The sequence below is a fragment of the Pseudopodoces humilis genome, chromosome 3 (genome assembly GCF_049639895.1).
Source record: "Pseudopodoces humilis isolate 2021_Gansu_Grassland_sample_001 chromosome 3, ASM4963989v1, whole genome shotgun sequence".
Classification (NCBI taxonomy): Eukaryota; Metazoa; Chordata; class Aves; order Passeriformes; family Paridae; genus Pseudopodoces; species Pseudopodoces humilis.
The window spans coordinates 91,214,681-91,229,094 of NC_142202.1; the positions used below are offsets into that span (position 1 = coordinate 91,214,681).

The following is a 14,414-nucleotide window of genomic DNA, read 5'->3' on the forward strand; positions in this document are numbered from 1 at the left end:
TATTTACTTACGTATAAAGAAATTCACACTGTTAAGAGGCTTGTCAAGTTGGCTATTTAGTTTCCATTAACAGTGTTTTTTTGAAAAGAATATTTTTCATTTGCAATTTAATATACAACTGCCCAGGAATACACCATAGAAAGTATGTGCATTGTATATACAAAGAACCCACGTCATCCTCCAAATGACAGAACACATATGTAGGTAGGAAAGCAGTAGTGTAGTATTACATGTACAAAATAAGCTCAGTGTCTGGAATGGCGGGAGCTCAAATCTATGGCAGCCTTTGGGAGTGTTCCAGCGTCAAAGTCTCTCCCCTTTTTCTATGTCTTTCCCTTTTACTCCTTTGCCTTTTCTACATCATCACTTGGATTGCAACATTCTTAGGTAGCTCAAAACATACAGCAGAAAGCAAAATCATGCTGTAATAACTTTTAGAATTAGGTACGAAATACTTCCATTCAAGAACACAGATTTAAAGTAATTTTTAATAAATATTTGCATAGAAAATGAAGACATTTCTTACATTTTATTTCATGTTATATTAATCAAAATTTAGTTTATGTTTAAGTTGAATTTTGCCATTAAAGGAGGGAGGGGAATATTTTTTCTTCTGATAGCAAGTGTAAATTATAAAAGTGTAAGAAGCGTTAAAAGTGTTTCCTCTAAATGTAATGTAATCAGACAAGAGAATAAGCTGGTAAGTTTTAATTTAGTGAACAAGTGTCCCTACCAGAACCATCTGCATATAATTTACCTTAGTCTGTGTCTACTATTTTAACAGCTAGCATTTAAACCTTTTGTATTTTATTACACAACTTTAGCTTGAATATTTTCCAGTAAATCACAGCTCACTTCCAGATAGTATTCATTTATGATGTTACTTTCACCTTTTGTTTGCTGACAGGAAAATGAGATAAGAGAAAAATCTTAGCTGGAGGTCTGGACAGGCAGACGTGTTTGATGGGGCATGTAAGAATCTAATAGCGTAGAGACATCTCAAGCATTCCCATATACATTCCCAAAAGATTTTTTCCCTTCCCTTGAGAAACAACTCATAGACCATTGGGACTTGCTGCTGTACGGGGGAAAAAAAACCCCCAAAAAAAGGCAATTTTAAATGTCTCTTTTTCAGACATGCTTGCATTTTATTTCTGCAGTGTACTAATCTTTTTCCAAAAGTTATAAGCTCCTAAAATTGTAACTTAGTTCCAGAAAACATGGAAAAATAAATTATTTTATTAAAAGCTGATTTAAACTAGCTTAAGGTCTGATTGATGGGGATTGATGCAATGCCATTAAAAATGTGTTCCCTTTGGTCTGTCAAGATAAATGACTCCTGGAAAGAGTAGTATTCTTCTATTTCCATTCTGACTTTAAGCAGTAACAACATGGACAGACTGAAAATAAGTATGAAAAGCTATTTTAAAGAGAACAAAATTGTCTGCAAAATTGAAATTTTGACAGTATTTTGCTTTCATAACACCAGTACATTAATATGACGTGGAAATATAAGCACACATGGAGTACCTGTCAATATGGTTACATACATGCACATTAAGGAGCATGTGTAGCATATATATATTGGTAAAATACTACATATTTCCTACGTGAACTGATATAATGAAATTGAGGCAGTGTTTTCTTCGTTTTTAAAGAGTATACTACATTTCACTGTTATCCATATCCAGTAGGATCCAAGGTGGCTCATACCAAGAAAACCCTCCTAATATTCAGACTTCAATTATACTACGAATAAACAATTTAATTATTTAGTATTTTAATTGAAAAATAAGTCTGTTAAAATAGTCTTTGAAAAAAACTATATTTTTGTCTTTATATAAAAAATGTATCTGTGAATGAGAAATTTAAGGATTTTGTAGCATATAAGGAAAACCTTTTACAATCGGAAAACTGCCTATTGACACAGCATTTAAAAAAAAAAAAAATCCAAATCATGGGCTAAATTCTACTTCAGATGACTCATGAAGAAATCAGATGTGGCCACAATCCAAAGAACACTGCCACTTTGCAAAAAGGGCAGGGCAGCTAAGACCAAGCGTTACTAGGTTAAAGATACCTCAAGACATATGGAGTACAAAAAGCATGAAGGTCTCATCTGTATTCTGAAAAAGTATTCCCAAAGGAACTGAGACTCAGCAGATTTCTTATTTTGCCCTGTTACTAAAACTAAGCAAATCTGATTATGGATGCTTAACTACATTTTCCATCTTGCTCGCTTTTGTGTGTATAATGAACATCTTTGTGAATGAAACACCAGGATGATGACTACAGGTATTGGAAGATTAAACTCAAGTAGTTTAAATTTGCAAAGATAAGTTTTGAATAAAGCACATAACATTTATATTAAGGATGTGAGAACCGTAACTCAAAGCTTTTGACAGCTTAATATATGTCACATGTCATTCTCCCTTGGAAGGGAGCACCCAAAATTCCTCCATGCCTTTGGTCGAAGAGGAGTGGCTAAGCCAAAAGTGTCCAAAAGAAAAACACAGTGTTTTATTAATGGGCAACACACTTGGCAAGCAAATGTGTTTGCCCTTATTAAGAGAAATGAGATAGAAGAGGAAAAGGGATCACCAGTTCTGGGTCCAGCCCTGATCCAACCAACAGGGTGTCCAAGGTCCTGATGGTGCCACCTGAGCTTTGTAGGGGTACCGTTTTATAGGTAAATTTCCCTCTCCTGAGATTAGGTTTCTCACTCTTCATGTAAATAAGTGAGCAGATGCAGTCCATTCTTCTGGACCTTTCTGGAAATGAGTTGAGGGTCTTTGAGGGTCTTTTGATAGTCCTGATGCCTCTCTACTGGATTGACCCTCAGCTGAAATTTCATGCCTGATTCTTGACCCCACTTCTGCCCATCTACTGTCCTTTATGTCACCATAGACCAGAACAGGGAAGTGGGTTCCAGAAAGGTGCTGCCCTACTTTCTGACAGCCCCTCTTCCTAGCCACATCCTGTTCTTACTTGCCCACTTGAATAGCCATCAGCATTTGAGATATAACAACTCCTTACTGCCTAGGCTTCTTACAATATGCCAAACTCTGTAACTTCAATGCATATTTAAAAGGTGCCTAGCTGTAAATGTATTTTTTTGTTGCTAGGTTTTCTACTGGATCTATCCCACTTTTGTAAATCCAAAACAGAAGTTAGAGGAAAATCACTACATATATGTCATTAGCCCTGCAGTTTTCTCTATATCTATATTAGATGACTAAGCATGCATTATGCAATGTAACACCACCTGTTCTCACCGGACACAGCACCGTATAGAAACTCATAATTAACATTACCTCTCGCTGAAAATGAATGTTAGAGTTGACAGAATCAGGCTATAAACATTAAGAAAATCACCAAACTTTATCTGGAAAGCCTTCTCCAATAACTGACAAATTCTACAAAATAGAACAAGCATCCAGTTCTATCTGTACTATTTATATGGAGTAGCATTTGGCAAAGGAGGGATATATGTATTCATGGAGCATAAATACTGCCAGGAACATGACTGTTTAATTAGTATAGATGAAACATTTGGCAGCAAAGAACAAATACAAGACATCATTCATAACTTAAAATGGAAAAAAATGGTAAGTCAAATGTCTATAAAATGCACAAATAAGTTCCTGATTCTTTGAAAAATTCTATAACATGGACAAAACTGTACAACCAGGAAGGCTTTTCATTTGACTGAGTATTGATAACCTTCATAATGGATTAATACTATCTCTGCCAATGCTTAGAAAACATACTTCTTTTAGTGCATACTCTACATGTTGTCTTTCTTGCCAGTTTAAAGAAAAAGCCTGTTTAAAAAAAAGCCTTGGCTATAAAAGCAATGTGTTGGAATGTGCTCCAATATTATTGACCTGTCCTTGGTTTTTTTGGCAACTTAGCTGAAGTATTTTCGCCAAATTTTATAATTTTATATGATTTGAAGTAATAAAGCATGATGCAGCCCCAAAAGTGATGACCTTAGAGAATTTTTTCTCTTTAAAAATGCATCACTATAACTCTATAACAAATCTTAACTACGAAACTATTTTGATTTTCCCAGCTGTTTTTGCAATTTAAGCATATTTTGAGACATGTTTTTTCCCATCTGTGCTTTCATTTTTATATTTATTTTGCTCAGGAATACATGCCAGCCAAATTCTTACACAAGGGATAGAATGTTTAATAAAAAATCCCAGGAAGAATCACTTAAATACTGCCAACTAACTATTCCTTCTTTCAAATAGTCCCTCTTCCTTGTATTGTCTTTAAGATAGGATTCATTGATTGACTTCCTTAAAAGCAAACTTTCTGAAAGAAGATGCATCACTAACAGTCAGCTATTATGTTTTAACATTTATTTTGTTCAAAATAATAATGTAATCATGGTTAACACAATTCTTATAATATTATTCAAATATTATTTGAATTAAAGAGATGAAACCATAGCTAGCACTGTGGCAAGGGAGAGATCTGGGAAATAATCCCTGTTTCACCTTCCAGATTTGAGCAAAATAGTGAAGAAGACAGACATGCTGTTCAAACTACCCAGCCTCCTGACTGATGGGTGGGGACTGAGGCATTCATTCCTCTGTCCTTCCCTCTTTTAAACTTCTTTTTTACCCAAGCTATTCTTCCCCCTTCAGAAACTCTGAGTGTGCTACTGCTCACAAAGAAAGGAGGCTCCTTGGCAGGAGCTGATGAATAGTACTCTACAAAGAAATGTGCCACAAAGAACTGCAGTCCTGCAAAATGGCTGCTAATCCTCAGTGCTGTCAGCGTAGCTCAGCCGTGCCTGTGGGAACTGGAGCCCTTGTTAAAAAAGTTCTTCCACCACTCTCAGCAAAACCCAAGGGCCTTGCTTGCTGGGCCTTGCAGTGGGAACATGTTCTGCTGTCATTAAGGTCAGTGGGAGATGGTGGGGCATTTTGGATGAAAGTCATTCTTTTATTCCTCTTTGAAGAAAGATTAAAGTAAGCCACTAAGAAAAAGTTAGGATGTTGTAGTGGTAAAAAGTGCTACTTGCTACAGTTTTGCATTGTATGATTAAGAGAGAGGGGGAAATAAGCAGAGAAGGATCAGTGCATATCTTGGTTCAGGTCAGAAAAAGAGATTTTATGATATGTACATGCAGAGAATATACAGAAGTGCAAGAGGATTAGTGAATATGAAGGAAAAAAAGAGAAGTGTTTTATGTAATCATGCTTTGTAGGATTTTTAGGGAAAAAAAACACAAGAAGCTCCAAAGCCACTTAATAGGTCATTATAGTTTTGATGCTTCATGTTGCTCCAAATTAGAATAAATGGGTCAGATGATGAAACTGGCTTTAAATCTTAAATCCCTTTTGGTGTTCACATTTCATGCTTTCAAGTAAGCACAGATACCATATTCCCTAAATTACATATTTAACATTTTTTAAGTTGAAAAACAGATGTGAAGACAAACTTAAAACTGGAGTCAAGAGAATACTTAAGTGATTTAGAAATCGCCACATAAATGAGAAATGATTTAAAAGAGATCAGATACTTGCACATATGCTTACACTTACAGATATTCAAATAAGAGAAATTATGAAAATACAGATATGTGTGTCCAAACAAATCTGCTTTCCACGGTTACAAGTACAGTGGCAAGGGTACAAGTACAGTGGCAAGGCAATAGAAATCTGGCAACCAGAACCACCAGATGCCTTAAAGTGTAATGATGGGTTTTGCATACAGTATTCAGAGCAACCTTACATCTGTGTGTTTGAACTGGGCAATTGCCTAAGCTTACCATAAAATGTTTACCTTACCTTTAAGCCCAGACTTAACTCATTTTCTAGTAGTGTGTTTCAGAATAACTCAGTGATAACAATTTCAAAGAAGTCATGCAGTTCTGTAATCCTGTATGTAGAAATTACTTTGCTCAGACTCTCATTCTGCTCTCGCTTTGGTGAACAAAGAACCTTGGAGAATGAGGTTAAATGTCCACAATTATTTAATGAAAAAATCAAAGCTCATGAACAATCTTTCTTTGCTGATCAATTTATTACAGTCTTCCTTTATATTTTGGGCCTTTTTTTCTAAATTAAAGATGATGCAATATTTTCAATGCATTGAGTCTGTCAAATGAAGCCATCTCCTTGATCTTGATAAAGGTATTTCCATACTTAACTGTGATACTGAGGCAAATAAAATGCATTCTGGAGATCTCACTTCATAGTCTTTTAACAGAGCTGCATTTGAGCAAAATTTTTTTTTCAATGTTATCTATAATGATGTCCCATCTTTCAGGTTCAGTTGCTAAATTTAAGTTGGACTCAAATAATTTAATTTCCAGATGTCTATTAGTTGTTCTCTGTCTTCATCTTACTTTAGTGAAAAATTACTTATTTTTATCTGTATAAGTCTTCAGAATTTTGCAGTCTTTCAGAATTTAGTCCTTTGACTGTGGTGCACAAGTACCAATTTGCATTGCTTTTTAAAATAAATTATCACTATACTCTGACATCTCATAGTCTAATGATCAAGGACCAAAGATATCGTACTATTACTACTCAGTTAGAAGGCACTGATTGTTGTGCAACTTAAAACAAAAAGCTAAAGAGGTCACCAAATAATTAAAAAAATTCCAACATGTTTGGTCAAATTAGATTTCTGTCTGGGTGGAGAAGCTTTTGAATATGAGGAAGAGACTGGAGCAAAAGGTAACACTTAAGAGTCAACCATGTGAATAGTAAACAACTCTAATTACCATAGTATGATGGCAATTGAAGATACCCATGTTAAACTATTATACCAAAACTCAGTTGATTGTATGCTTACTTGTAGTATTCAAAAAAATCGTCATGCAAAGAGCATGTAAAGGCTGCCTAAAGACTGGTTTTAAGTCTTTGTGGTACACTTGAGAAGTAAGTGTGTTTATGGAGCAGAACAGTAGATGCCAGGTCAGAAATCTCCCTGTTGTGCATTGCAATTCACCAGCTGCATGGGGACACTGAAGTGAACAAACACATACTGCTTTGACAATTTGGTCACACTGGGCATCAAGAAATAATGGTCACTTCAAATGTAAGAATATACTACCAGTTTTAGAGGTTTTGATTTCTTAATATACCTGGTTTTCTTCATTTGCCAGCTTTAAAAAGCAGCTGTGAAGTAAGAAAAATTAAAAGTGAAGTAAGAAAAATTAAAAGCCCTTGTTCAAGTAATATTTAAAGGGGGAACCTTAAATATTCAAAGCTGATAGATCTGCCCATCGATCTTTAGCTGGTTGGAAGTGGAATGGTTATATCTGAACAGTGGCTTATAGAATATTAAATCACAAGATGCTTTTTCCTCACTGATCTGAAAAGTAGCCACAAAATAAAGTTCAAGGTGTCTCCTTACTACAAGCCATCATTAATATCAACATAAGACTATCAAAATATATTTTTTTAAAAAATCAAGATATCAACCTGTTTTACCATTTCACTTAGATTAGGAATTGGTAATGTATTACCATTTGTGCTTAATGACACGAACTATTTTTTATTAGCTAGTATCCTCTTTGTAGGTAGAGCACTAAGCGCAAGATTTATGATTCTTTTAGTAGAACAGTGTTGGAGTGAAGTAGAAGTTTGATTCTAGAAATTTCCTCAGTGAGTGGAAAAAAATGAAGTCTTGTGGCCTGGACTTTTATGAATTCAAACATAAACAATGATACATTAAAGAAATATGAAACATTTGCAATTACTGACTGAGAAATAAAGAAATGTGAAGAAAAAACAAACTGCTTTTTCATAATCCAAACAGGTAGAAAGGAAGAATTACACAAAAGGCTACTTTAATTTTCTCCTTGCTACTTATTTTCTCCTTACTTTCCTTGAAAGCAGGGTACTCTGTTATAAAATGACTACTAAAAAAGCCTTATTATTTTAGACAGAAATTACTTCAGTCTAGTATTTTAAGCAATTTTTGTATTCTTTAATATTAAGCACTTAAAGTATTTATAGTTTTTTCTACTGCTTTGTGTCTTTATTTGAAATTCTCTCTGATAAAAATGTACACATAACAGTGTTAACTGACATCTGACCTCTTCTCTGACTTCTAGTCATGTGATGAAAAATGCTTTTAAAATAGTTAAGTGTAAATACAGGAAGATGACTAAGCTCCTAAACTTTTATCTTCTAAAAAACTCCCATTGCTGCCAAAGCTGGTGAAGCTCCTCTGATGGTTACAATGGTGGGAGCACTAGGGCAGAAAGTCTTCCAAGTGCCTGCAAGCATTTTCATCACTGTGCCTACCACCTAACTCCTGCAAATCTCTGTTCCTGCCTTTAGAAAATGAGTGGCTACACATTCCTTGTCACATTTGGTCTTCCTCTCACAAAGTTTAACGTTGAGAAACTTAAATACATAACAGACAAGGACAAAGACCAAATTTGTTTAGCAAGGCTGCCAAGAGGCTTACTGTACTACCCCCTTTCCAACATTTAAAGAATGCAACTATCTTCTCTCTTTCCTTTCCCATGTAGCTTGAGAATTACATTCAAGACAGTATGAAGAAAGAAATGGTAGAGATCCAGCAAACTGCAGTACAGAACCAGACTGCAGTAATGATTGAAATAGGCACAAACTTGCTAAATCAAACAGCTGAACAGACCCGCAAATTAACAGATGTTGAAGCACAAGTAAGTAATGAATTTCAACCTCAAAATGCTTCTGCTTCCCAAATACTACAGCTACACATTTAACACTGTTTAGTGTTACACACTTCTGTTGAACAATTAGAAGTCAATCGTTATGACCCACAGTTCTACCCCACTTAAGGAAACATTCATATTTGATAACGAATAGTTCCATCTCAAGCCCAGTGTTGTCACTTGAGTGATTTTCATTACAGTGTTATTTAAGTCTAGAAAGACAATTGTTAAATTAATTTTTAAAGAGAATGTATTTAAAACTACTATATTATATCCAGGCATCAGTTGGGCCCTAGTATGCTTTATATGACCCTCTCATTACTAATCAAAGCTAAACGAGTCTCTTCAAACTGTCTTCGTTCCATTTACCAGCTTAATTGCTTTTTTTAAACAGAATCTTTCCTTTTTTATTTTTTTAACTTATCAAGAGAACTATGTCTTTTTAATTAACGTTTTCACAGATAACTAAGTGGATTAACAGTTCATTTCCAGTACAATGCACTGTGTTATGGTTAAAAAAGGGATACCTAAACAAATCTGAGATTAATAAAAAATAAATTAGGAGACTGCTAGAAAAGTATATTCACACAGAAGTAAACTTGTAAACTTGTTAAATGTACATTTGTACATTTAACTTCAAACAAAGACAAATGGGTTCTATTTGAAAAGCATTAAGTACAAAAAGACATTGTGTTAAACAGAATGCAGATACTAGTAGAAGGCCAAGTCCAATCCATGTAGAGTGGTATGCGTTGTAGTTTTGCAGACATGGTAGGAGGATGCAGATCTATAATTGCCAAAACAAATAATGGATATATCATGCAGCACATAACATTTTGTATAATATAAAAAGTATGCAAAGTCTAAAATCCTGGTTAGACATTTTACTTATCTGTAGAATTCATGCAATGAAATAAATTACATTTTTTAACCTAAATCAAGAGTTTGTGAACTCTTTGATAAACTGGTAATACATAGCTCATAGGCATACTGAGTTCAACTTTCATTGTATTATTCAGGAGCCTAACATTTTGCACATGTTGAGAGAATTTATTAATTCACAGTAATGTCTTTATGGAAATTACTCAATTATTTTCTGCTTAGAGGAAGAAAATCATCACTGTAACTTTCCTTCTCTGCTTGAAATTACTGGTGACTGGGTTAAGGGCTTAATTAGCAACATAAGGAAATTAACCAAACAATTGCTCTCTCAAGGACACTTACTTTTGGCAATAGTTTTCAATTACACTTAAGTGTGAAATCATGTCCTGAATGACTGTTTAACATGAAGGACATGAGTAATCAATTCTTCCTGTCAAGGAAAGCCAGATTCTTTTGAATTAAAAAAAGCTATTCTAAAACAATGAGAAAATATTTCTAGAAAACTTGCCTCAAAGTAAAGCAATACAAACTATAGGGTATCTTACATGTTTCCTAATATCTGCATTTCTTCATTTAAAGATGCAAATAAATGCATTTACACCATGCATAGAGAAAAGGTGATATTAAATGAAAAGAATGAATCGACTAAAGTTCACATGATAAACACTTCAAAATATAATTTGGGATTGAGTAAAATAGCTAGGAGAGAACTACCAAAGGGTTTCAGGACTGTGCCAAGATTTCATTGAGTAAGAGACTTAGTTTCAACACCAGATGGGGAAAACAATTCAACTTATTCTTTGAGCCACAACCATAATAGTTCCAGTAATGAAAAAAGAATTATCATAACAGAGGGAAAGGTATAACAACAAAGCTAAAGTACACAGTAACTCTCATCAGAAACATAGCATACTACTGAAATATTCCAAATAATATACGATAGTGTGACAACAAAATTAGTGCAACTCTGTGTATTCTTCTTCATTCTGATTCTATGAACATTTGTGCCTAAATTAAGTGTTGAAAAATACTTTTTTAATCATAGGTCTACATAGAGATTTGCATGATTTCACAACATAACAAAATTACCATTTATTTAAAAGAACTATCTTTTAAAATAAGTAATTTTTTTGTAAATTTTTTTAGGTATTAAACCAGACAACCCGACTTGAACTTCAGCTTTTGGAACACTCTCTTTCAACAAACAAACTAGAAAGACAGATTTCAGATCAAACCAATGAGATAACTAAATTACAAGAAAAAAACAGGTAAGTTTGCACAGCCCAATAAAACGCTATTCCATGAAGTGCCTTTCTAATAGTTTTAGAAACAAATGTACTCAAGGAGGAAAATAAAGGTTTGTGCACAAGCTTTCCAAACTGATTACAAAGTGTTACCCACAGTTGTTACAAAGGTCACATATTACTTAAAGCCTAGGAGATTGATGCAGGTTTATTCTTGCATTCTATTTATATATTGTTCTTCACTATTTAAAATTGTCCTTTATATGAGGAACTTAAGGCTAAAACTGAAACAGTACTTCAATTGCACCCAATTTATATTTTTCTTTAGATTTATCCAGATGAATTTGATGTAACCTGATTCAAACTACTTGAATGTAAACACATCTCCAAAATTTTATTTCCATGTAATACACAATGATCCTAATGATTAACCAGGTCATTGCTACAATTTTTATCTAATGTAGTGAGAAAAATAAACCGCTAATCATATTCAGTGTTCCTTAAGAGTCAGTGTTTTGAAATTGACCCATATCCAACTATTACTCCTGTCCTTTTCTGTACTTGGCTGTGGTCCAAAGGCTCATACCTTTTTTCAGCTAGTTTCATTTCCATATCACCATGGTCTTATTTTACTTTTGGCAATAAATGGTTTACAGAGGAATCTAAAAGCAGCAATAACAGTAAGTTTTCTCCTTCAAAGCAATGTTTTTTCAATGAGAACCATATGTGCAAAGTACTTTTTCTTTGAAAGAATTAGCTTAAGAAACCCAGGAGACATGTTTTGACATTTTTGTTCACTACTCTACTACATTTATATATGTTCCCTAAAGGTTTTATCTACCAACTTAAGAAAAACAAGCATCCTTATCAAATGGAAAGCAAAGGAAATAGTGATTTTTAAAAGGTCATGTTTTTTGGTGTTGAACTCAGCAGACTTTAGGTTACCCTTGTAACATCCACATAAAACACAAAAGCATTGTTTCTCACCTAACAAAATACAATCTGCATTGAACTAATCTGCTCGAAACATAATTATATATAAGGGTCAGCATTTTTTTTTTCAGTAACAGCAGTGGATTTTAGGTGAATTTCTCTCTCCTGACTATGCATCTTTTAACATCAGCTTTCTCAAAGTCTATATCAGAACAATTAGCAGTGAAATAATGTTCCTAGCCAGTTCCCTAAAAATACCAGCTCCAAAACTGGAGAAAGATAATCCATCTTCAAGTAGCTGTTTGAACTTTTCCCTGCCTTAATGCCATAACATTATTAAATATGTATTTTATTATAGGATATTTGAAATGTTCAGTTACATCTTTAAATAAGTTTCATCTTTTAATAGGGTAAACCTATGAAAACTTAGTCACTTTATCTTTCCTTTAATAATGTTGAATTATCAAACACGATTATTACACTTTTAAAACCTGCAATATAGACTGTAGTAGATAATATTGTTTATTAGTGCATTTATATAATAAATTAAAGCATATGTATCAAAACTAAACTTTCATTTAGTTGTCTACTGCTTGGATAGCATCAGAGAATGAAGTTGAGTGTTTATGAAGAAAGAAACTTATACAACATGCTTGATTCTCTTGACATCATCTCAAAATTATTTCTGGAGAGCCTAATTATAATCTTTTATTTAGCTTTTTAGAAAAAAGAGTTCTTGAAATGGAAGACAAACACATGCTTCAGCTGAAGTCAATAAAAGATGAAAAAGATCAGCTTCAAGTCCTAGTAACCAGACAGAACTCTATTATAGAAGAACTAGAAAAACAGTTAGTTACAGCTACAGTAAACAACTCAGTTCTGCAAAAACAGCAACATGATCTGATGGAGACGGTTCATAGTTTGCTTACTATGATATCAACACCAAACTGTAAGTTAAAGCAGACATGCTTATATCATTTCAGTGCTATTTCCTAATTTGTGTACAATGGTACCTATAGTCCTACAACTAGTTCTGATACACTTCTGCTTTTCAAAAGTCTGTATTTTTTGCCTTAAATTCAGCATCTGAATTAATTAACCTACTTTTTAGAGGGTGGGAGAAACAACCACATTCATGTGATTTCTTTCCAACACTTCGTTTATCTTCTCTGGTTTGTTTATCTTCTTTACCAATTCTTCAGTGGTTCAACAAAATACAGCTATGCCAAGTATCATTCATCTCACATGGCATTCACATGTGTAGCAATATACACTCCCTTGACCATGTATCTTTGTGAGACTGCATATTGTAGGCCTGCAACTTTTCTTCCTGGCTCACAGATACTGTTTCTGCCACCTCTCATTGCTTCATGTACATGGAGTTTATCAAAGAAAGGATGAATTATAGTGGGTACCAAAGGCAAAGGAATAAGCACAGGCATGAATTAGCCCCCAAAACCAGAAAGCACCAGGCCAGGGCAGCAGGTACTCCCACAAGTTCTTCACCAAGGTATTCTTGTTCATCCTAAAAATCCCTCAGCCTAGCAAACTTTATAGGCAATAATCTCACCCCTAAATGCCTGACAACCCTGGAACAAATCAGCATAGCTTTCAGATTTATGCAGATTAATGTGATCCATAAAAAACCCACACAAACCATAAACTGGAAGTTATGGCTACACAGGATTTAAACATTCAGTGCCTTGAGTTTCATGTCTGATATGGAACTTGGACAGATTAAGAAGCTGTTCTAAAAGACTGTAGAATCTGGCACAGTTGCCTGTAAAGTTCTCAGGGCTGAAAACACACAAGCATACAGTACCCCTAAAGAAAAGATTTAAAATTAAATACTGGGAAAAAATGTTAGAAGTTGTTATTAGAACTTAAAATACATTATAGGTGGTCTATGATACATTACTGTAAGGTGGATGACAGAAAAAGAAAAGGGAGTTTGGAAGTCCTCACTTTTAGTATTGTCCTATATGTTATTATCATAACATAGGTTGTAGGTTTTTCTAAACAAAGTAAATTCCAGGTTTTTTTTTCTTAATAACTGACGCTATTCCCTTAAATACCAAGGCTGTACATGTTCCTGCTGATGTTATCTGCTATGCTAGTGCACAAATAAGTAAACAAGTCAAAGTCATGTTGGCTACAGCACCATTAAACCCAGAGTGGAAAAAATAATGAGTGTTTGCCAAAAAGACAAAATTAGCAGGGAAAGCTTCTAAGACAGTATGCAAACAATAGAGTGTGGAAAAGCAATTAAAACACTGAATGTGTTATTTTTCTATTTAAGGCAAAGCACTTAAACAGGTAAATAATGAATAACCAAGCTAAAAAGAACATAATAACCAACTGTAATATAAGCACGTATTTATATGGCACCTAAACCTTTGTAGTAACTGACTGCGATTGTTAGATTAAATTAAAAGGGAAAATACACAGAACCAACCCCAAAAGGATCAAATATGAAATATCAGTCAGCAGACGAAATGCCAGGAAATTCCAACCTCCATAGTTAATAAAGAACTGAACAAAAAGATGAGCCTTAGATTATTCTGTTGAATAAGTAGGCTTAGACATATGAAAATGTATTTTTTACACAAATGAATTCCAGAAGGTATGTCTTTAGTGAGTTGGGCTGAGCTACCAAGCTTCAGCTAGGTACATACAAA

At 34.1% G+C, this 14,414-nt stretch overlaps 2 protein-coding genes across 4 annotated transcripts in view; one reads left to right on the forward strand and one right to left on the reverse strand.

Annotated features, from left to right (window-relative positions):
* The window catches only part of MCPH1 (microcephalin 1), a 129,050-nt gene that overhangs the window by 51,802 nt on the left and 62,834 nt on the right, over positions 1-14,414 (reverse strand). The gene's annotated exons all lie outside the window — the stretch shown is intronic.
* ANGPT2 (angiopoietin 2) overlaps positions 1-14,414 on the forward strand; it is a 41,883-nt gene that overhangs the window by 14,092 nt on the left and 13,377 nt on the right. Inside the window, exons 2-4 of one of the 2 annotated variants that reach the window (XM_005521904.3) lie at positions 8,510-8,665; positions 10,706-10,827; positions 12,453-12,685. In XM_005521904.3, coding sequence (XP_005521961.1) covers positions 8,510-8,665; positions 10,706-10,827; positions 12,453-12,685 — 511 coding nt within the window. The remainder of the gene's footprint in view (positions 1-8,509; positions 8,666-10,705; positions 10,828-12,452; positions 12,686-14,414) is intronic. The other variant, XM_014251461.2, reaches the window with a different exon arrangement.